This window comes from Ammospiza caudacuta, chromosome 3 (genome assembly GCF_027887145.1).
Source record: "Ammospiza caudacuta isolate bAmmCau1 chromosome 3, bAmmCau1.pri, whole genome shotgun sequence".
NCBI classification, from domain to species: Eukaryota; Metazoa; Chordata; class Aves; order Passeriformes; family Passerellidae; genus Ammospiza; species Ammospiza caudacuta.
The window spans coordinates 39672680-39695495 of NC_080595.1; the positions used below are offsets into that span (position 1 = coordinate 39672680).

At 39.2% G+C, this 22816-nt stretch overlaps 1 protein-coding gene across 2 annotated transcripts in view; it reads left to right on the forward strand.

Annotated features, from left to right (window-relative positions):
• Window positions 1-12999: 12999 nt before the first annotated feature.
• TTC27 (tetratricopeptide repeat domain 27) overlaps window positions 13000-22816 on the forward strand; it is a 112065-nt gene continuing 102248 nt past the window's right edge. For both annotated transcript variants that reach the window (XM_058802118.1, XM_058802119.1), the window contains exons 1-3: window positions 13000-13223; window positions 15941-16118; window positions 21481-21610. In XM_058802118.1, the coding sequence (XP_058658101.1) occupies window positions 13136-13223; window positions 15941-16118; window positions 21481-21610 (396 nt within the window). In that variant the 5' untranslated portion in view covers window positions 13000-13135. The remainder of the gene's footprint in view (window positions 13224-15940; window positions 16119-21480; window positions 21611-22816) is intronic.

The window sequence follows — 22816 nt, forward strand, 5'->3', positions numbered from 1 at the left end:
TGGTTGCTGGGGTTTTTTTTCTATAGAGAGGACAAGGAGGAGAAAAGCCTGGCTGGCCCCAAGTTCTTGGTGGGCTCTTTCAGAAGTTCTCAGTGTCACCTAGAATCATTCTTACCATGAATTCTCCTGGGCTAAAATGTGAAGCCAGCTACAAACTGACTTAGGAGTTATGCAAGTTTTGCAGTTGAAGAATGGTAACATCTTATGCTTTCTAATTTGCTTTAGGGGTTTTCTTACAGAAAAGGAACAACACAAAGTATTTTATACTTGACTTACACTATCACTATAGCTCTGATGTCGGAAAGAAAGTGATGTAAATAAATGTTCAAAGGAAAATCCTTTAAACGTGGTTATTTCTGATTGGCTTTAATCTGCTACAATTGCTCCAAAAAATAAAATTCTAACTTCAGTCATCCAACCACTGAAGCTTTACTCTCTCCATTAGCATTTTAAAAATTGCAACTTGTTATGTAGTGAGGAACAGGAATGCCTTTTTTAAAGAAGCTCTGTTCCAGGATTTCACAGCTGTGTCTGGGTCCAAAGGAAGCATTACATATGAGAGGGAAGCAGCCAGTGCTGCTGCAGCTGAGAACTGCCATGAAGGTAGCACTAAATTTTGATTTCATTGAAATACACAGAATTTAATGTGAACATCCAGCTGTCTTTTGCAAAGGCAGGTGTGGTGAGGGTGTTTTATGGGACTATTTCATATTTTCCCCTTTTTTTCATGATGCTATATACCTTACTCATACACCCCTATTAAGTCCTGTTGTTAATCAATGATATTTCAGTAAGAATATATATTCCATCCCAAGTGAAATTAAAAAGATGCCAAAAGAAAATCATTGTCAACTTTGTCAAGGATTTTGGCAAATGTGACTCAACAGAGAAAATGTCAAGTCTTTCTCTTTCATCTCCCCCTCTCACATCTTCACTTTAGCTAGTATTCTTTTAGATTTTCTTTTTCTTTCAGAACTGTCCTAGTAACCTGTAGCAGAGCATTCCTCATGTTAGAAAGTTTGGGGCATATTGACAGTGATTAAAACCACAATCACTAAGACAGAAGAAATTTACAAGGAAAATCTCTGTATACCAGAACCATCTTCCTCTTCTTCCCTAGAAAACACCAGCATGCGTTATAGACACAAATCCTGATTTAGAACTGGAATTTTGGAGATTTTAAGCTGCACACTTTTATTGAAATGTAAGCTGGTTGTAAAATGAAGTCATACCACTAACTGGAATACAGGACAAAAGTTAATTATGACAGCAGCTTGCATTGCCACAGGCAGCAGAGTTTTGCAGAGAATGGAACATGGGTGCTATGGCACAGGAAAAAAGTGATAGGTCTGAGGAAAAAATCCTTGTGTTATGCAAAGAGAATTTAAGAGACAGAAAAATTTACTGGGAGAGGTAAACAAGCTTAAAAGCATCTGAAGTAGGTACTCTATTGTCTGATAGCTTTCCAAATGTGTGCTGCTGCAAGCAGTAATGTTAAGGATCATGGTGCCATAACTAAATCTGGAGTTTTGTGTCCAGAAGGGTTCATGAGTGTGGCCTCCAACTGATTTGTGCCTCAGCTGACTGCAGGCACAGCTGAAGCTTTTTCTGCTCTCAGGGCCTTTAATATTCCGCTCTCCCACACCCCTTGCCCTCCTAAGGTTGAGTTCTCTTTTACATAATAATACAAAAGTTTTCACCCAGGATCCAAACTGTGACTGCTATCTTTCTCTTATCTGTCCAGCTTTTTCACAAATATAGAAAACTTAATAATCTTAGAGGCAAGTTTTGTCTCTGTTAAGTTCAGCGGAATGATGCCAGTGCCTCCTGAGTGTCTTAACTGAGGGCAGTCACAGATCAGACTGCATAGACTGGTTTTCCCTAGGAAATCAGGTAATAAGGACAATACTAAAGGGGCTGGAGAACTTCTTTTTGCCCCCTTATGTGAAGTGTTATCTTTATTTTCTGTCACATGGAGGACTGAGATGTTGGCATTATCTCATTATTAGGGTTGGTTAATATGTTTTTATATGTCACCATTATCCAATAGAGTCTGAAGTCTAGTGCCTATTTATTTAGGCAGTGAGTGTGAACATTCTTAGTCCAAGCTGCTGGCAGGCCTTTTTCCTGGAGGCTAAATGGCATCTTTCCAAATTGGATGCTGGCAGAGATTTTGGCTGTGCTTAGACCCATGGGATTTACTTCTTTTTCTAGTTCTAAGTCATTAAGCAACAATAAAATCTTTATCTAGGTATTGGATTTTATAACCACTGATCTAGTAGTATGATGATAAGATTAGTTTATAATGTCTTTTAAAGTTTGCTATCACACGCTGTAATTTATTCCAACTTGGGTGTTGACAAACAGTAGGCTTGACAGAGTGACAACAGGTACTCTGTACATTCCAGGTGTGGGACCTTCCTACAGCAGGACAGGGTGTGTAGTTTGAGTTCAGTCACTACATAAATGCTATGAGACAATAGAGTACCTACTAGAGATGTTTTTCAGCTCCTTTTAGAACAGCTGGAATAATGCAATAATATCTAAGACCAACTGAAATATCTCTGTACATGCCAAGGTAAACAAAGTTTTGATTTATAGCAACTGCATATCAAATTCAAGAAATAAAGCTAGGGAACACAGGTGACAAAGGATTACACTGTCAATTCCAGAGTTCAAAAGTCAGCTACTGAAATAAGCTTCTCTGCTTCTCCCTAGGGCCACTTGTGCAATTCTGAAGCATTTAAAAGATTCTGCATTTGGAATGTGTCTGAAGCTACTTAAAAACATCCTAAAAATAACTATTTTACCTATCTAAATCAGATATGTACTGCATAATAAACATGAAGCTTTCCTGTACTTAGGCCTATGCACTTCACTGCAGAGACAGAAGACAGAATTTGGCATCTCTGAATGCTCAGCCATTAAAGTAAACAGGGGACACATTCAAACTTGGTTCATTTGTCAACCTGACAGCAGATGGAAGATTTCTGCATGCAAAATATAGGAGCAGCTGGCTATCAAGGATATTTAAGGCCTTACCTATTGATCTCTTTCATCTGCCTAAATTAATTCAAGATGTTAAGATGCCAAAAAATGGTGATTGAAGATCTCGTGTATAAAGCTCAAATCCCATAAGCAGTAAGAAGATAATACAAATACTACAAAACAAAATTAGCAGCAAATCTCCCAAATAAGTGATTATAAACAGCAGAAACCTGACTACCGGAAATGGAGGACAGTATGGCTTATTAACTGAGAGAGACACACATGCACACAGAAAATGCATTTTGTTATTTTGTCAAGAAGGACTTTAGGGGAAAAAAGTCATTGCAAGGAAAGGTAAGGAACTTGAAGAAGGGGAAAAACACAAGTAAAACCAAAGGAGAGGAAATATTGCTTACAAATATATGCTGGTGTAACCTCTCTAACAAGGACCAATAGGCTCTGCAAAACTCAGGTTTCACATACTAAATACCTGAAGCACATTCCTTTAAGTTCAGAAGTTTAGCAAGTAATTCATTTAAATAAGAAATGTTCAAGACCAGATTGGATGGGGCCCTGAGCAACCTGGTCTAGTGGAAGGTGACCCAGCCTGTGGTCATGGTGTTGCAACTGAATGATCTTCCAACCCAGAGCATGCTTAGTTAGAAACTGGAGGGCTGCACAATGTTACAAACATGTACTGCTATGCTAATTAGGTGACTTAGGGATAAAAGCTGTATCTTAGCTTTATTTATTTTTAAGAGAGTGGGACTAAAGTCCACAACATCACTTCCATTCTTCCAGAAACAAATGAACTATAGCAAGGGCTTTTATCATGTCTTTTTATCCTGTGCCTTTTTTGTCTTTTTGGCACTGGCAGGAATTTTGTGACTTGAAAATGAGATGTAAATAGAACTAGCTATTATTCTATGTCAGGAGCAGAAAGATGACATTACAGGAGAATCCGTCCACACCAGAAGCCAGACTAAATTAAGTCCTGACCTGTAGCATGCTGTGATGCTATCAGAATCTGTCTCCATGCCAGCCAGTCTCAATGTCAGCTCTGCAAATTAAATTCAACTATTAAAAAGTATGTTTAGTTACAGAAAAGAAGGAAAGCAACACACAGTGGTTGCTTACATTGCTAAATTTTTAGAAAAGCAATAAAGCATTATTTCAGTAGATGGAACACCATTACGACTGAATATAGATAACTGTAAAAAAAAACACCAAGAAAGAGCTGCAGCCATTTCCAATCAAAGCTGTAATTCTGCCTCCTCTTTTTAAGGTCATTCAGGTGTCATTCCCACAATGAGACTTATTACTCATTTTAGGGCTCTGCCTGGGTGCAGAGTGGGGACTGAGGTAAAAAGCCAAAACAGCAGAGGAAGAAGAGGAGGAAAGATTTGCTTTAGTTGGGGTTTTTTGAGAGGCCTTGACTAAATGTTTTGAATCATTTTTCTAAAATCATTAAAAACTCTTACAGTATGGTTGAGCAGCACTGTAAATGGGACACATCATTTTAAATCTATTAATCAGGTCACAACCATCCATGAAAGATCTTGTCCCCCTTTTCCTGACTGTAACTTGAATGGAGCAGATCAGGAAAGGTCTGTACTGATGAAAGTTAAGCCAGAATATTCTGTGCAATGTCTCATCAAATGTGAATGCAGCCATCTCATATCGTGGGGATTCATGGCTCAGAGAAAAACTTGAGAGAAGACAAAATCACAAGGAAAAACCTTCATCCAGAGATCATTTAGACAAAGCTTGCAGCATCAGAAAACCACAAAAGTCCAAGTGTGTGCTGAACACTGTGTGTCTTTTTTTACAGCAACTTTTTACAAATGGGAAGACTATCATAAACTCCCCTAAAACTTCCCCCTTTTCTGGCTCTTTTTACAGACTAGTTCATAAAGAAAGTATCAAAATTTGACAAGGAAATCAGAGAGAAACTGAGAATTACCGATTAACAGGAAAAAAATAAGGAATTTAAAAGAACCATCTGGTTCTCTGATGCTTTAGTGATTGTCAGAAAAACACCAGAAGAAATAGACATGCCCCTAAGGGTCAAGAAATCCAAATTTATTTGGTTCTGAGCACAGATCCTCTGATGACACATTAGCTTAAAATTTCCTAAATGAATTTATCATTGATTTCAGCAGGTAAAAAAAATCATTAAAATGTAATGCATAAGTGAAAAATACATTTCATCATTGCAACAAATCCCTTGGTGGAAGAAAGAATATATAAATAGGTTCTAAAAAGAACCTACTTTGTGACAATATAGGAAAAGTTAAACAGTTTTACAAAGTTTATCTGCATTGAAGGTTAAAATGGCATGTGAGCATCCAGCATAGGAATGATGAATGTGTAGCTCAGAATTACTGCCAACTCCAAAGGAAAATTTGAATAAAAAAACTAAGCTTCCATTTCCTGGGCAAGAAAAGCCAAAACATGGCTTCACATAGTTAAAAAAGAAAAATAGGTCTGGACAAGAAGTTCTAAGAGCACTATCAAGACACAGGTAGCAGCAGAGACCCAAATTATATTCCTTGGAAGTTCAAAGAAAGGATGTTTTTATTCAGGAGGGCACTTGATTGTGCCTCTTAGGCCTGATCTCTCCTCAGCTTGTGAGGGCTTATCAATTTTCAGAAGCAAATCCTGTAGGACTTTTGCCAGACATTAAGTCATATGCTCTTAGCCCAAGTGTGCTGACAAGAATTTGGCAGTAATATTAACGTTCACCTGAAAAGTCCTTGCGAAAAATGCAGTGAGCAACAAAATTCTAGTGACTTTGTGCAAGGACAGATTACCTGCTATGTCACTGAGGTTACAGAGGATGGTAAGTGGGCGGCGGCGGAATGATCACAATTTCTGGAAGAAGGATGTATTGAGTTCCCTTCTCCCTGCCCTCAGCATAAATTTGGAGATCTGCCCTGAAAACACAATGCCTCATCTACATCCAGAGAGATTAGAAGAACATAGAGTCAGGGAAGGATCTCCTCTATGTGTGCCTCTCCTGGTTCATTTCATCTAGGACTGAGGTATGGTGGCAAAGCCCATGGAATAAGTACCATTTCTGGTATGGCAAAGCCCATTTCATAAGTACCAGAACTATCCCAGGCTGGATAGTTCTGAGCGAGTGGAACTGAATACAAAGAATTTGTAGCACTGGCTGATCATCTTATTTTAGAAAGGCTTTTCTTTTGGTGGCTGCACACAAGATTGTTTTAAAAGCATTAGCATCTTCATTCTAAAGGGTTTAGATGTTACATCTATAAAGGAAAGGCACTTAAAAACAGCACAAATCAGCATTATGCTTGTGTTATCCTCTTATGTGTTGGCATTGGAAGGAATTCAGTTATAGCAAAATCCCTAGAAACTGGAGGTAGGATTTTATATTGCTTTTCCATTTGGAGAAGTGAATACCTGCTTCTAATAGAGCCATAAACAACTTACTGCACCTGCAAAAGTGCCTTTCTTCTTCTCCACTGTGGATGTCTGTTAGGACAGAAACTTCATTGGGAGGAGAAAACAAAAATGTGCCAACTGCAATTGCTACAAGGGAGAGACAGCAGCTCTTCCCCAGCAGGGATGTCAGTACGCAACGAGAATGAGTCATTGTGATGCAGTTCTGTGATTCAGACAATGCAAAGCCACTCTGGGACGTCAGACCACCAACATATTTTTGCTGTGTGTGAATCCATAGAAAGATAAAAAGTATTCTCTGGCTCTTGATAGACTCCTATGTCTCTAACAACTTTCTTGTAAGATTTTTTAATTTTCTTTGCTAAATTTGTTACTGCAAATCTGGATTTAGATTACTTTTGCTCCTTCGTAAAATATCAGTATTTGTTGACATCATTCTTTATCAGGAAACCTAAAGGTAGTATATACTGAAAAAGAGCCTTAGGCAATTCAGACAAATATCCTAAAGTTAGGAGTAGATAAGGACCAAAACCCAGAACTGTTCTGTTGTTAAGAATTTTTTTTTCTCATAAAGCCAAACAAGAAGAGCTCTTCCTCTGAGACACAGTGTAAGTCCAAAGCAACTGCTTTTCTTTCAGGTGAGCAGGTTGAGAATTAATGAACAGTGTGAATGTTTCTCTTACCCTCCTGTTCAAAGTATGATCACAATGCCCCACAGCTGATTTCATGGCAGAACAAAAGTAGCATGTAGACATGGGCTAATCCCTTACTATTTCCTCATCTATTTTCACTAATAATCGCTCTAGTCAGTCTTTGAACAGAACGGATGTATAAATAGATCAGCAGAGCTCAGGCAAACAGTAGCTATAAAAAGTGCTTTCTCATCATAAGCAGTTCTAGTCATAACCCTACCAGAAAGTTCCTAAACCTACAACATCAGAAAGAGGAAAGAATTTCCCACAGCCATAAAAGTAAGGCAGAATTTTGCTGCTGAGAACAGCTGGAAAACCTATAGGAAGTTATTTTCATCCTACTAGCCACAGGAAACCTGGAAGAGGACTGGAATATGATACCACTCACTGTACCATAGGATCTAAAAGATTATACAGAAGTGAAAGTCAAAGCCTGATTTTATTTGTACTAAGAAATTTGCTTGTGGAAAGTAAGAGATTGTGAATGACACAGATTTCCTGATGTTTGTGGAGTCTAATGATTAACAACTGCAAAATGAATTAAAAATCACTTGAGTGCTGGTTTTACACAGAAAATTTGTTGGAAGAATCTTTTGGACATCTTCAAGGACTGTAAAAGAATGGATTTCTTCCAACTCTCTGGAAGCCTGCTCAGAACACGTCAGAGTTTCTCCTTTGGGCAGTCAGGAGAAGTAAAGAGCTAAGCAGAAGCAGTCATGGAGGACAGGGAAATGAGTCATCCTAATCCACTGTAATGATCTCATCAATCCTTCACTGTGTCAAGTTATAAATATATAGTAAATATTGACAAGTGTGTTGGGGCAGGTTTTGAAAGAGAACATTTATCTTGTTGTTGTTCTTGCCAGGACAGATAATCCTCAAAGAAGCTAGAAGTTTCAAAGGTTTAGGGAGAAATTCATTATAGAGAATATGAGAAATCATTTCAGTGCAGATTTTTGGTTGCTGAAGGACATTGAGGTCTACTGGTGTTTTAAGTGCGAATAGTCTCTCTCCATCTACTTCCCTCCACTATAATCTAGTTATTTGTTTTACTAGAACCTTTTTCTTTGCAACTTCTAACATTTGCAGTCAGTTTTGCCTGCACCAAACTTTGGAGAACCAAGAGAATCCACAGTGATGTCCCATATTGTCCAAAATAACATTTGAAATTACCATAAAACATCAACTTCTCATAAATATTGCACAAGTGATTATCCAAATTAAATTCACTAGAACAATTGGATTTCTGTCTTTTCCAGACACTTCCAGAATTTGAGGCCTCCTGCCTTAACATTTGGTTCTCATAGGTTCTATTCCTCTATGGTTATAATTCTATCCAACTGCAAAGGTATGCTGAATTTTTACTTACACAAATTCAAACTGAGAGGGCAAAAAGTACTTCTCTGACATACAGGGCACCATACTCCAATCACTACATACCTCCTCATCCAAAATACACATTTCAAAGAGTAGAAAATACAAGAACAAACATTTTTGTACCTGTGTTTAAAAATAGAGAGAAGTTGCACCTAGTTTGCTTAGAAGTCCTAGCTAAGAGACATTTTCCAAATAGAAAACATCAAACTTGGTATTTGTGCTGTTTGGCAAAGCTGTGAGCAATGGGAAGTTTTAGGGTAATACACTTTTCATCAAGCAGATTCCTCCTTGTTGTGTTCCTGCCATTACAAATCAAAACAGAGCATTTAAGCCAATACCACTGTTAAATCCTTCATGCTAGTTGGTTAGAAGAATTGTACTGGAAGGTACATTGTAACAACTCAGTTTGGTGACTATTCTGTAGATCTAAAACAATTCTGGAATCCAACTTGCATCAAATGCATTAGTGCCTAATGTAAGGTTTCAGCTCATGTTTTTAAGAATCTAAGAAAGATGAATAGAACAGCTTTTTATATTTTTATAAAAATAGTCACAGACATGTATCTGGTATTTTCTGCTGATTCACATGGAATATTCTACATTAATGTGACATGCCATATTTCATTCACAGAACTCACCAAATCTGACATATAAACCAGGAATGACCAATAGTTCTTATTCCCTAAGTCATGCACCAAATTTTACTGAAGTCAAGAGTCACAGAGATGCCCCAAATTTTGGAGGCCCAACACAAAAAACATCACTGCGAGTGATTTCAGGCACAATTGGTGCTGATCAAATCCAAGAGCTTCACTCTTCCCAGGTGACAGACAATGTGTTAAGGATCCAGCTGGGAGCTCCAGATCAGGAACTCATCATCCCCCTGTAGTTTGCTGCCTGTCCCAGTCCATGTTTCTGATGAGCCCACCAGTCTCGTGCCAACGCAGCCCCACAGGGATGACCCAGCAGGAGCACTGCAGCCACCACGACCTGGCTGTGACACAAATGTACCCCAGAGCCTGAACTAGCCACTCTTTCTATTCAATGTGTGGTAATCTCAAAAACATGTTTCTGCTTACAGGTAACCATGCACATTCTATGTTCCAAAATATAATCATGTTTGTGGGTACACTAAAGAGATCAAAATTATCATGTAGTTTTAATAAAATATTCTACCTGTTTCAACTAAAATTTATGTGTAATGTAGTGTGACTGGAACCAGTTTTGTTTGCTTTCTTTCTTCAGACTACTAAAGAGAATCCAATTAATGAGAGCCATTTAATATATTTTAAATCTCACTTTAAATTCTTCTCTCCTTTCAAAGCTAGCAAAGAGAGAAAATGTTGCTGTATAAAAAAAATAGACATAATAAAATAATGTTTCTGTATTAGCTCATATAAGAAGGCATTAAATACTTTGCAAATGTCTACTTGGGCAGATATGACATGCTTATTTAATGAAAGTGTAATTTCGGAATTCTTTTGTTGAACAGTAAATTGAATTATTGTCACATAAGCTTTGGTTTCTTCATCTGAAAACTCACAGATGTAGTTGAGGCAGAGAAAATTTCTGCTAATAAGGTAATGAATACTTTTTAAAAGTTCAGATGAGATATGTTCTGATGTGACACAAAAGGAGGAAAAAGAAGGAACAGAGCAACATATGCAAAATGGTCAGCAAATACTTATTTATGTACATCAGGAATGGCAATATATGTTCTACTAAATGGCTAAATTTTAGAAAAACTAACCTATTATGAGTGAGAAGACTGTACCTCAAATATTATAGCTGCATTTTACACATTTATTGGAGACCTACTTCCTCTTTTTCTACTCATTTATTCATCCTGGATACCATACAAAAAGAGATACAGTAATATTAATGTATAGTATTTTCCAAATGATTAATGAAGATTACTGTCAGCTTCTAGAAGAGCTGCCACAATACCAGAGAAGAGCTGTCCAGGGTTATTTGCCATTGGCCATGCTCTTCATTTTATATTCGCAAAGAGTGATTTGAATCACTCTTTCTTTTCCTGTGGTGCAGTGGCCTACACTTACTGTTACTGCTTCATAAAGTTGTGAGGAAGAGAAGAATTCCCTAGCTTCTGTTATCTTAGCACCTTTGAAATGTTGCTTTTTTTACCTCCACTTCACTGACTGCCCAGTGATTTTGTTCTTTGGGGTTTGGTGAAGCAAGAGCATAAGTTGGCCAAGTGGTCAGAGAGACCTGAGGGATGCAGAGCTGCTGGTGAGTGCAGAGAAGCAACCACAGTGCACACCAAGCATCGTGCCTGTGCCTGGATACCTGCTAGGAGCTGTGTAATCACTGCTGTTCTTTTGCCCTTCTCACCTGCAGACTGCAAGTCTGGTTTTAAATTGTAAACTGGAAAAGCTGTAAATATGCTGGGAGCCTTCTGAGGGACCCCCCTCCTGACAGTGAGGGCCTGTGCTTTAACTCAGCAAAATCCAAGAACAGAGTTTGAACATTTAGCTGGCATCTACCAGGGCCCCCCAAGCTTCCAAGGAGCTTGAAGTTTCTGGCACTGTAACTAAGGCGATGTAACCCTGAATATGATGGATCACAGAGACCAACTGGTTAGTGGGACATAACTTGGCTCAACTGACAGAGCCAAAGCAAGAAAAACTGATAGAATTCCTCAATATGAGCCTTGCATCTCCCCTCCTCTCACCCTTCGGTAGTCTTTTCTCATGACAATTGTGAGGCAAAAAATGAAGGATTTTCAGATGGACTTCTACACAGGTGCATCAAACGTGCTCCTTAGAATTGCAGAAGTTTGGTTGCACAGTCCTGCAAATTTTCATCCTGGTACACCAATGAGCCGGTTTTTCCTTGACAATTTCTCCCCTTTCCCCACTCCTCAAACAGCAAATCTGCTCCTGCTCAAAAATGGCACACAACACAATCGCTTCTCTCCCCAGCAGTACCAGAGACCTGGCACACAGAATTCAAGATCAGTTTGAAAATCCCGTAACAGCAGCTTTTACAAACAGCAGCTCACTGTTAAAAATATCATTATAATAAATCTATGCTAATATTAATTGCTTGGAGCTTACAAAATCTTTTTTTTACAGTAAGCAGGTTTTTTTGGTAGTCCACAAGATTATCTATAAAAGGCTTTAGGGAAAAAAATCCTGCAGCAGAAGATAAGTACTGCATCAATACAGCAGCATAGTTATCTTGTAAGGTGATATTAAATGTGCTGGTTCAGATACCACAGTAGCACATTTCATATGGATAATTTTCTCACACTCTCAGAAAAAAGTTAAAGATGAAGGTTATTCTCTGAAAACTCCTGTGTCAGAAATTTTGATTATCTACTCACTATGCTAAAATCTTGAATCTGCACTACACAGCCCTGCAAAGACTTTCTTCCCCTTGAGCCATCTGGGAGAAGCTATCCTTAGATGCAAAGAAAGCGTATTGATTGTTCTTAGAGAAAAACACATGTATTCTTCAAATAATTCAGGGAAGCAAACTTAAGCACTAAATTTCAGTAAGTCTGTGGCAACTGATCTTTTACATAAGCAGTACCAATCAGCCCAGTGCCAGGGAGGAGCGCCCTAATTCCTGCCGGGGTACTCCTGCCCACATGCCTACTGCAGCTTCCAGATGTTTCCAGATGCTCCCAGAACTGAACTGTAAGGGTGAAACCCTACACGTGGGGGAACTGGCAGTGGTGAGGAATACAGCAAAATATTCCTTCTTTTTACTAAGGAATTATACTTAGTAACTATTTATTCACAGAAAATGTTACTTTAGTGGTTTTCCTTGAAAATAAAAAGCACAAAATCTCACAATAGGAATTTTAATTTTAATATTATCAAACTTGTGTTTGGACAGCTGCTGAAATTAACACGGGCATAGACCAAAGCACGATCCTGACCTGCTTGCCCTGAGCACCTCAGCCTGCACCTGCCCGGGATCCCAGAGGATTCTCCCCAGAGGATGTGCAGATATCTGAAGGGAGGGTGTCAAGAGAAGAAGCCAGGCTCTGCTCGGTGGGGTCCAGCAATGGGACAGGAGGCCGAGGGCAGAAACACAGAAGTTCGAGCTGAATGTGAGGAAGAACTTCTTTACTGTGTGACTGAGCACTGGAACAGATTGCCCAGAGAAGCTGTGGATTCTCCCCCACTGGAGACACTCCAGAACCGCCTGGATGCAATCCCGTGCCGTGTGCTCTGGGATGACCCTGCTTGAGCAGGGAGCTTGGACGATGGAGGCTGGACCACCTGACACCCCGTGTTCCCTTCTAACCTGACCCCTTCGGTGATTCTCCTCAGGGAACAGCCCAGGCAGATTCCATATGGATACGTACGCGTGCCTGCGCCCACCCCCGCTCCCTCACAAGCTGTGGCCGGGCGCTCAGTGCCAGCCCCGGGGGGCTCAGCGCCCTCCCTGGCCATGGCGGCGCCCGCGCTCCCCTCACGCCGACGGCTCGCGGCGGGGCGGGGCCAGCGCGCCCTCCCGGCGTGCCCCGCGCCGCTGTCATGGCGGCTCCCTGTGGCCGCTGCCCGCACATGGGCTGAGGGCTCGCACGGGCGGCGTGTGCGCTTCTGAGGGTGCCGGGGATCGCGGCCCCGAGCGCGGCGGTGCCGGGAAGCGGGGCGGGCCCGGGCGGCGGGACCATGCTGGCCCTGGAGCGCGCCCTGCTGAGGGGCTTCCTCAGCGCCGCGGAGTCCCTGGAGTGGAAGCAGGGCGAAGTCGCGGCCGCAGGTGAGGGGAGGTCCCGGCCCGGCCCGGGGAAGGTGCCCGCTCCTTGTGCTTGTCCGGAGCCACCGGACCGAGCCGGGGCTGCGGCTGGCGGTTCTCTCCCGCGGGCGTTTTCACCTGCGGCGCCTGTCAGAGCCTCGCCGAGCTCCCCGGGGCTCCTGCCCGCGCTGTGGCGGGGGGAGGCCGTGGGCTTGTCAGGCTGGAGGAGCTCCGGGCGCTGCGGGCAGGGCTGGGGCGGCAGCAGCGGCCGGGCCGCCGCACGGTTCCTTGGCCGCTCTCGGGGCCGCAGGCGCCCCGGCAGCCGCCTGATGCCAGCACTCGGGAGGCTTGGAAGCACGGAGGGGCTCCCTCCGGCCGCCTCCGGAGGGAAAGGCTCCTGCCTGCCTGCCTGTTGGAGCTTGGCAGTGAGGTGGAACACGCTCTTGGAGCAGAACGTGGGAAGGATAGTCTGGCACGAGCTGCCTTTTCTATATTTATTAGCTATTCGGTCACAGTTGCTTGAGGGATCAATGGAAAATAATCTGTTGAAGGGACTTGGTTAGACGCAGCTTTCCTGCGGGGGAGCGCAGCAGCTCTTAGAATGTAACCCTTGTCATGTAAAGGTGCTTCCATGTTTCAGGCAGACTGAAGTACTCAAGTCATGTGCCATGTTGTAGCATATTGAAAATCTCTTTTATCCTTACCTAAGCACTTACTGATTTTTGGAAAAGAGCCATACAGGACTAATTTCCTTATGTGACTTTTCAATTGACCTTTATTATTGTACTGTCCAGGAATGGTAGCTGATGTGACTGACATTTCTCACATCTGTCTTTTCAACAATGCTGTTTGTGGTATGGAGTTTTTCTGATTACTTTTTTTTTGGTCGGATTCTTTGTTAGCTTTGGTTTGTTTTGAGGAGCTTTTAAGTAGTATGCTGCTATAAGATGTGGGGAAAACTTGTTGAAGAAAGGCATCTTGCAGTGGAGATAGAAAATGGTGGGGTTTGTGATGATTCTTAGTCATCATTTACATGGACCTTTCCTATTGATGATCCTGAAAATGAATTTAAAAGTTGTGACCTTGAATTTGTATAGTGTCCTATAAAAAGCTGCACACAGAGTGAAAAGCAGATTTTACATGCGACAGTTATGTTACTGGAAAGAGAAGAACCTCAGTATTCCTCATTCATCAACATGTCCTCACAGCCCATAGTTATTCTACAAACTACACCATTGCCTGTCTGGGCAACTATAATCCAATATAGAAAAGGTGTCATTTGGTGATAGAGTCTCTCCAAAGCACAGATTGGAGAAAAGCCTCTTGTTATTTCCATTCTCTGTGAGGGCATGATGTCAGCAGCATTGTGGTACCACTGTATATGTCCTTCCATGTACAGCTTAAAGTGTTTTTAAATAATACACGACACACATTGTCTCTTACATCATTCAGTAGCTCATTGTGGAGAACTGAAGTAAGCTTCAGTCAGCAGTGTGGTGCAGGGACTTTAGAATGAGTGAGTCTCTGTCACCCATTACTACAGAGTCATCCATTGCTGTTATTGAAGGTGGTTCTGCCCTCTGTGTTCCTGTATTTGTAAAATTTAAAGTCCTTGTTTAGCTGGATGGGCTTGGGGTTGGTGTTCAATTCAGTTCTTTGCACAGCTGCTGCTTGTGTGGCTCCACAGCTGTGCCAGTGTTAAATTGGTTACCTGGCTGCTGATGTTAGTGCAGCTCAGGGAGCTGCAATCCCCAGCTGGAATCACGGATTGACAGTGAGGCACTTATCCTGTGCAGACCTCTGCATTTGCTCAGCTGAACCATCACCAACACCTACATCATCTGCTCAGAAACCAGTTAGTGCATCTGCATGAGCTGTGGCCACAGATGCAGGGTAGGCAGATAATGGTTTTGCTCAAGGATAGTAGGTTTTAACATAGCCAGGTTGTTCCAACAATTGCTGCATTGATTGCACTGTAGCATATCTGAAGATAACTTCTGTAAATAAAGTTGCAGCCTGGGTCAAGAACTTGATGAATCTGAAGCTGCTTAGAAATATATAGCATTTATTGACTTCCCTTTGTCTTGAAATCAGGCCTAAGAGACAGTCATGGGTCTAAATCCACCTTAGTAGTTACCCCTAAGGATCTGCTCCAAGTGCAGGCTTTTCGTTGAGGTAGTAGTGTTACCATAGGAGATAATTCTTTTGTAAAGATAAAATCTCTTTGCCCATTGCTTGTCAGTATTCCAAGCTTGTAAATGAAGGACTGAGCAGTGTCTGCAGTTTTGCATAAGGCTTTATTAACTGAACTCTGCAAATATTGAATCATTTTTATTTGTTGCATTTCCCCTAAGTAGATTCTCTGGTCTGTGACATTACTGTCTTATCTATAGCAGTTTACTGTTAATTTAAAATGTTTTGAAGGAAGAACATCCTACTGTTATAATTGAAGTATTTTAAAAGGCCATCCATTTGTTTTTCCTGAAATTTTGTTTTATCTTCATCTGCTCGTTTGTGTTTCACTGTAACTTTAATACAAATTATTTTGAATGAAGTGACACCTGCTAGTGCTGCTCTTGAGTTTCAGTGCAACTGCACTTTCCCTGCAATGGAAATGAAAATACATTCTTTAGTAGGGGAGTGGTAGATATTTTCATTTCAATATGTTCAATAGGTCTTGAAAGACAAAAATGTTTGAAAGTTTACACTGATTTCTGTGTTGTTTTTTTTTTCTCTTCCAGAAAGTGGATCATTACTGCAGTTGATGTTTGATGGGAAATATGAGGCAATATTTTCAAATTCAGCCGTTCAGAATGTTTTCAGTGCATTTTCTGTGACAGAGGAGAACATTGACACTTACTTGGAGAAACAGATTCTGGCATACCTGGATTGTTCTGCAGAGGTTGATAACGTGGAAAGGTGGAAATTATTATTTATTATATGGAAGTCTAATAGAGGCTATGTTTGATTTTTACAAAAGGCATTTTAAAAATGTCGAATTTGTATAGGGCCTTCAAAATCCTTGTACTGACAGGAAAGCAGAAAACAAATTTCTTGTGTTATTCCCCCTGCTCCCTTGGGCATCTATTCATTACTGTCCAGTGAAAGAAACAATGATGTTGTGATACATTTTTTGTATCACAAATGATGTTTGTTGAAGACATTAGCTTTATTTACAGTGAGTACCTCAGAAAGTTCTGATGTAAAGAAGTCACACATGTAAATTCATTTTGCCATATATCATCAAACAATTAACAATTTTCTCTCTGAAATGTTGTATTACATTTATGTGGTTCCCTGAAGTACTGTGTAATGTTACTGTGCAAGCAATGCCTGTATTTCTAAGTCTGACTTATATTGAGGTTGTCCTACTCTTCCTAATGTAAAAACCAGTAAGGTGTTACTCATGGATACTGTTCATCAATTAATTATTTTCTTCCCAAGACTTTCTCTGATACAGTCTCTCTTAATTGTACTCTATGTGTTAATTGTTGCTGTTAAAGAGTTTGCATTTACTGTTCACATTTTGCTATGTAAATAATGAACAGACTGAAATCTAGCATGCTAGGGATAGTAGAAGCAGAGAACTATACATGTGTTGTGTGTGTGTGTATATATATATATATGTACATATATAGTATTTTAAAAGGTGAAAAATTTCACCAAAAGATAAGAGAAGGTAAAGATTAAAGAATAAAAGTAAGAGGAAGGTAATTTTAACCAGTTAGTGTTGGCAGAATCCAAATATGTGTGTTTTGGTATGACACACATAAGCCTAAGAATTTTTGCTAAAATATCAGAGAAAAAAAAAGAGCTGGCATGTTTGAAAAACTGAGCTGAGATTTGTTCATGATCATGATGAGTTTTTGACACACTTTCTGGTGTGGTGCACAATACAATGCACTCCTGCTTTCTGAGTTAGTGTTCCGAGGTTTTTTCTGTGCATGGTTTTTGTTGGGTGTTTCTTGTTTCTTTTTTTCACCTTACTTTGTTGTGCTGTTACTATTAAATATTAGCTGGATAATTTTTTTGATAATTCTAGATTCTGTTGTGGTAATTTGAATAATGTGATAAGGAGAGAAAAATCAGTCAGGACTTGAAACACACTCAATCCTGATCTTAATTATTGCTTCAAATATGTGTTGCTGCCTTTTCAAGCCATTCAGCTTCTTGAAAGTAATCACAATCTGTATCAGTTGAACTTTATAGTGCACTCCTGCTGCAGACAGCAAAGGAATTTGTTGCTTGGCTGCTTGCACTCTAGCTCTATGGTCTTTGTGGTTTTTCTTTGTTGCTCTACAGCTCTGGGCTATATTAGAAGCCCCCTTGCCAGAATATATGGAGGCAGATCTGCAATATTTAAGCATTTCAGAAGCAGACAGAGGATTTTCTGCCCAAAATGATAGCCTGAAGTTTTATTCAAAATGAAAGCAAAACCTGTCAGTGTCTGCCAGAAACACTACAAACTTTTGTTTGTAGCACCCAAGTGAATTTTTCTAGCCCCATTAGTAATAATTTAAGAGGTTTTGGGGGCTGAAGGAACTAAGTTGTGGCTTTCTCTTATACAAAAACTTCTACCGAAGTTGCTTGTCTGAAAGACAGGTAATTTCCTATTTTAGTGTACTATCTTGGTCCCGGGTGACTTTCTGCAGTGTGTTACATAGTTATTTTTCCTACCTGCAGACTCTGTGTCCTGTGAAGGCCTTATGGAAGGAACCTATGTAACCTTTGCATCCAGACTTTGCATTGCTTATGATGGAAAGGGGAGGGGTTCTATATTTTTTAATGCCTAAAATATAATTTTCTTTTTCCACTGAGTGATTCAAAGAAAGTGCAGCAAACCTCTTAAGTTCTAGCCCAGAAAATTCAGTAAGACACTGTTTTTCTTGTGACTTTCTGTAGATGGGATAAGTAAAAATAATTTTTTTTCTTGAATTGAAAGTTATAATTCTGGGGATTTAAAAACACGGTAGGAGTTGAATTCAATCAGAAAGAGAAAGATAATATGAATCTTACCCTTTTTTTGCACAATATAAACAGTGCAAAGTACACTTTTGTAATAGTGTTAAAAGAACTCTTAAGGAGTTTTTTTTCTGAAGTTAAAACTGAGCAGCTTGAGGGCAAAACATCTCAAAATTTGTATCTAGATGGTAACTTCTTTGGACAAGTTCTCTGTAACTTTTTCCACTTTCAAAGCCATGGTTCTGTAACAAAAATTACTTAGCAGCATTTTAAAAATTGGTGCAACTTTTCTACCCTTTTAACTGATTGCCTTCTTTTCCCTGCCCCAGACAAATTGGCACTTTAATCCTTTATGTCCTAAAAAATAAGCATTCCTTGTAGTAAATGTGTTGAATAGGATTTTTTTTTTGTTTACTTTTTTCCTGCTATTGCTACTCACTTCAATGCTTAAAAGCTCTTTTCTGCAGAAAATGTAGCTTCATGGCTGTGATTAATCAGCAAAATTTGTAGGATGAAGCCATAGGATATGTGTTAACCGTGCAGAAGGGGAATGTCTTTTTTGTTTTTTCCTGAGCTCCATAGGAGGAAGGTGCATTCCTTGCCTGGCATACAGTTTGGTTCAAAAGACTGGAAGGAAATAGTGTGTAGGTTCCAAAATCTAAAGGAACAAGGAAATGAGCTCTAACACTGTTTTTTGTTGAGCCTGTATTTGCTACTTCTACATATTCAACATATAAATGAATACTTGGAAAAAGAAGTCCATACTATAAAGCTTGTTATGGTTTCCCAAATTGAAGACTGAATGGTATTTCCCATGGAACATCTGATGGTTGGTTAACTGGTGTGCTGTATGGAATGAAAACTGAAAATGAAGACATCCTTGCTGTTTCTGCATCTTGCTTTGATGTTAATGAATTAAAAAATAGCAAAGTTAGACACTGAGTACTTTTGGCTACTATTTTTCAATTTATGGCATCACTAAAAAGAGCAGAAACCTGTAACTTCTTAAGCAGAACCTGGCTATTGAATATTTTTTCTTTTATTTTGTTTGTAAATTCTAGCATTGTATGCACATCCATTTTTTTTTTGGAAATACAAATGCACTATTGTTCTTTATTTTTGAACAGCATTTGATACAGCAATATGATTATTAAGCATGTGATTCTGTATCGTGAAGAATGATTTGACTCAGTGTAAACAGTGTTAAAAAAAGGCAGCACAACCCCCATTCACACAGAGAAAGGAAAAATGAGATGAATGGATACATATATCTAAAGATAAATGCAAAATAAATTATGTAGCTCGCCCTAGCAAGGGGGACATTGGCAGCAGTCTCTGTGTTGCTTTTCAGGCAGCCTTTGGGAGGTGAGCATCTGCATTGTGAGTGTGAAGGGCAGTTGGGGAGACAGAATGCATTCTCTAGGGAAAAAATACCAGGGGATAGGCAAGGGAGTTCAGCATTTGCAGGGATTACAGCTTGAAATTTGTTTTCTGATACAGAGTGAGTGATAAGGAGACTGGGAGTTGGTCACGAATCTGAAATGGGAAAAGATGACAAATTAAACAGTGGAAAAACGGTATCCCAGCCAAAGTGATGGATTTGGTTATCAGTTGTTCCAGAGGCATTCTGCATGGATAAAACTCTGTCTCTACAAGCAAGTTTGCTTTCCAGATAGATATCAGTAATGCTAAAATAAATAAATAAACTGTTACTAGTAGAAACAGTAAATTATAAAATAATGAAAATTATCTTCAAAAGACTGGAGTATAAAATCACAGTGCAGGGATGGTTGATTGTTCTGTGTTACCTTTCAGAAGCTTTGAAGTATAACTTATCATGGGAGAAAAATGAAGAAATTTATACCAGTGTTGATATTTCATGTGTAATGGTAATAATTTAGCATACAATAATTGTGAGTGCTTTGTATTCTTGATCTTGAGTTATTTGAAAGTTTAATGGTGATCTTGGTTATGTATTCATATATTCATATTTCCTAGCAGATAGTTACTGGCTGAATAATGACAGCCAGGAGATGTTACCTTGTCTTGTTCGACAGGAACTCTTTATGCCAGTCCTTTTTCTCTGAAATATGGTTTTGGGGTTTTTTTTTTTTGTTTTTTTTTGTTTTTTTTAAATTTTCAGTTAAATGTTCCCCACCCCTGCTTTCCTATTGTTCTGCATCTTTTGTTGCATTCTTGCCCACAAGCTGCTTGTTTGTGTGTGGCTTTTCTATTTTACTTTTGTTTTTAAGGGGTTGTATAACACTTTATTTTTTTGCTTTGATTGGAGCACTCTTACATCTCTAAGTTTCTGTTCTTACAAAAAGAAAGGACTAGGTTTTTCTGTTTCAATTATGCTCCTTAACATACCAGTGTTTATATCAAACCTGCACAATTAAAATGTAACTTTTTGTAGTTAGGAGACCCATTTTCTATGTGTTAATATAAGTCAATAAGGCTCTGAGCTATTAAGGTATCATAAAACAAACAAGAAGTTTGTGTATAAATCTCAAAAGTCTACACCTGTTAAATTAACCATTAAATTCAGAGAGATTGTGCCCTGCCTTCTGCAGACCACATAGATTATTTTCTAAAGAAATCATAGTAATGTAAAATGAGCTTAGTCTTGTAGTTAAAGAACATTTTGCCATACCTAGTTTCAGAAATGAAGCAAAATCTCTTAATTTCATCTTTCAATAAATTATTATTATTTAAAATAAAGACCATTATGATGTTATTTACTGCCAAAGTATCTGAACCAACTTGGAGGGAGTATTCTAAATTTTTGATTTAATTTTTTTATTAGAGTGAGTGAAAATAAACAGTTATGACAAAACAAAAATAAATGTGCTCTTTTGGAACATATGCTAATGCAGTATTTTCTCTGTGAAAATGCTGGGAGTTAGATGTATAGTAAGAAACTATAACAACCATGCAATATGCAAATACTGGGTTATCTGCATCCTTTGCTAGTCTTCTGATCTCTGGTAGTTATGTACAGCCTTAAATTGTGAAATATATAAGCTCCACCTCCAAGATGTTGGGCATTAGTTTCAACCTTTATCAACAAACATGTTTCAAGGACTTTTAGTTTCCTATGTGCATTCTTGAATATTCCATTCATTGAACCCTCCTCATAGGAGAGTGATTTTTTTGGGGGGGGGTTTTGTTTATTTGTTGTTTTGGGTTTTTTTTGTTTGTTTGTTTTGTTTTTTCGGTAAAGCTGAGGGTTTTGAGCTAGCACAAGATTTAATCAGGTCTTGTAGCTTTAAGTGAAAATGTAATATGTTGCTAATTGCTGTTCTTATCTGTATTGCAGGCAGAGGCTGATGTTTCTGCTTGGTGTGGGGAGTTTGCAACTCTTCGTTCAAAGCAATTGGACTGGGCCTCCTGTTCAGTTAAAGCTTCAGGATTTTTTGCCGCCTGCATTGTTACAGAAATTCTGTGAGGTGGGTTTGGATTTTTATAAGCTCTCCTTTTATTGTCACTGCTTTTCACAAGTAACCATAGCACTGTGTCAGAGAAGACACATCTGCAAGGTGGGGTGCTAGATGAATTGCCATAATCATCAATCCTACCAGCTGCTATTGCAGCATCTTCAGTTTTATCAGCAGTGTCCTAAAAGTAGTTACTGTTTCTGTACTTAGTTCCTGCTGGAAATGTTGGGTTTGGATGGAGAAGGTATCTTTAATATAGGCATTTACTCAAAGGGCATTTTCAATCAATAAACTTTTTTATGTGTTTATTTTGGGATACATTCTTAGCTGAATCGAAGAAAGATGTTTATAAATGGCTTAGAAATTTCCCCTCCTTAAGGAAAGGTAGAAGTTGCATATTTTGCAAATAGCAGAGTGTTTGGCAGATGGTAACAGTAGGTTTGTGCGCTCAGTATCCTGTTATGCTCCTGAATGCCAAGTGAGTGGAGATAATATTAGTACAAAAATGCTAATTTATATAGAGCTTTTGGAAAGAGAAGGGAATGTGGGAGATGAAACTGCAGCCTGTCAGTTTTATTTATTTTGTTATCGTTTTATGTGGATTACTAATCAACACCCTAACTTCTTTTAGTGAGATGTGTGTGTTATTCCTCATGGCAGTACCACAGTCCAGACTCTCCTCACATGGGATTTTAGCACTGCTTCTTGATTTTTCTCTTGGGGTTAAAGCTGTGGTAAAATACTGATTGCTGCATTGTGTCAGTGAAGAGCATATCAGTAGTTTCTGTTAATGCTGAATCTATACATGAGTTTGAATTAAGAATTTCACTAAGAATAGGGTATGGACCATGAGGCATGTAAGTGCTGTAAACTGAAATGAGGGGAAGTTGGAGCATATGAAAAGTTTTATGTGAAACTGTTGGCTCTGCTGCCTTACTGTGACATGTTTTCCATAATTCATCAAGTCCTGCCTTACGTTCATTTGCAAGGTATTATTTCTAAATAACTAATTCAGATACAGTATTGCTCCTGGTTTTTTAAATAGATGTTTATAAATTTAGTTTATCTTTTAGGGCTGGCACAGTATGTAGGGGGATAGAATATAAGAAAATAAAGGTAGTATAGAAAGTAATCTTAGACGTAAGGTGTTTCAGCTGGGTTAATTATTAAAGATTAGGAGCAGGCCTGATTTTAACAGGCTGCACCTGTAGCCAATAA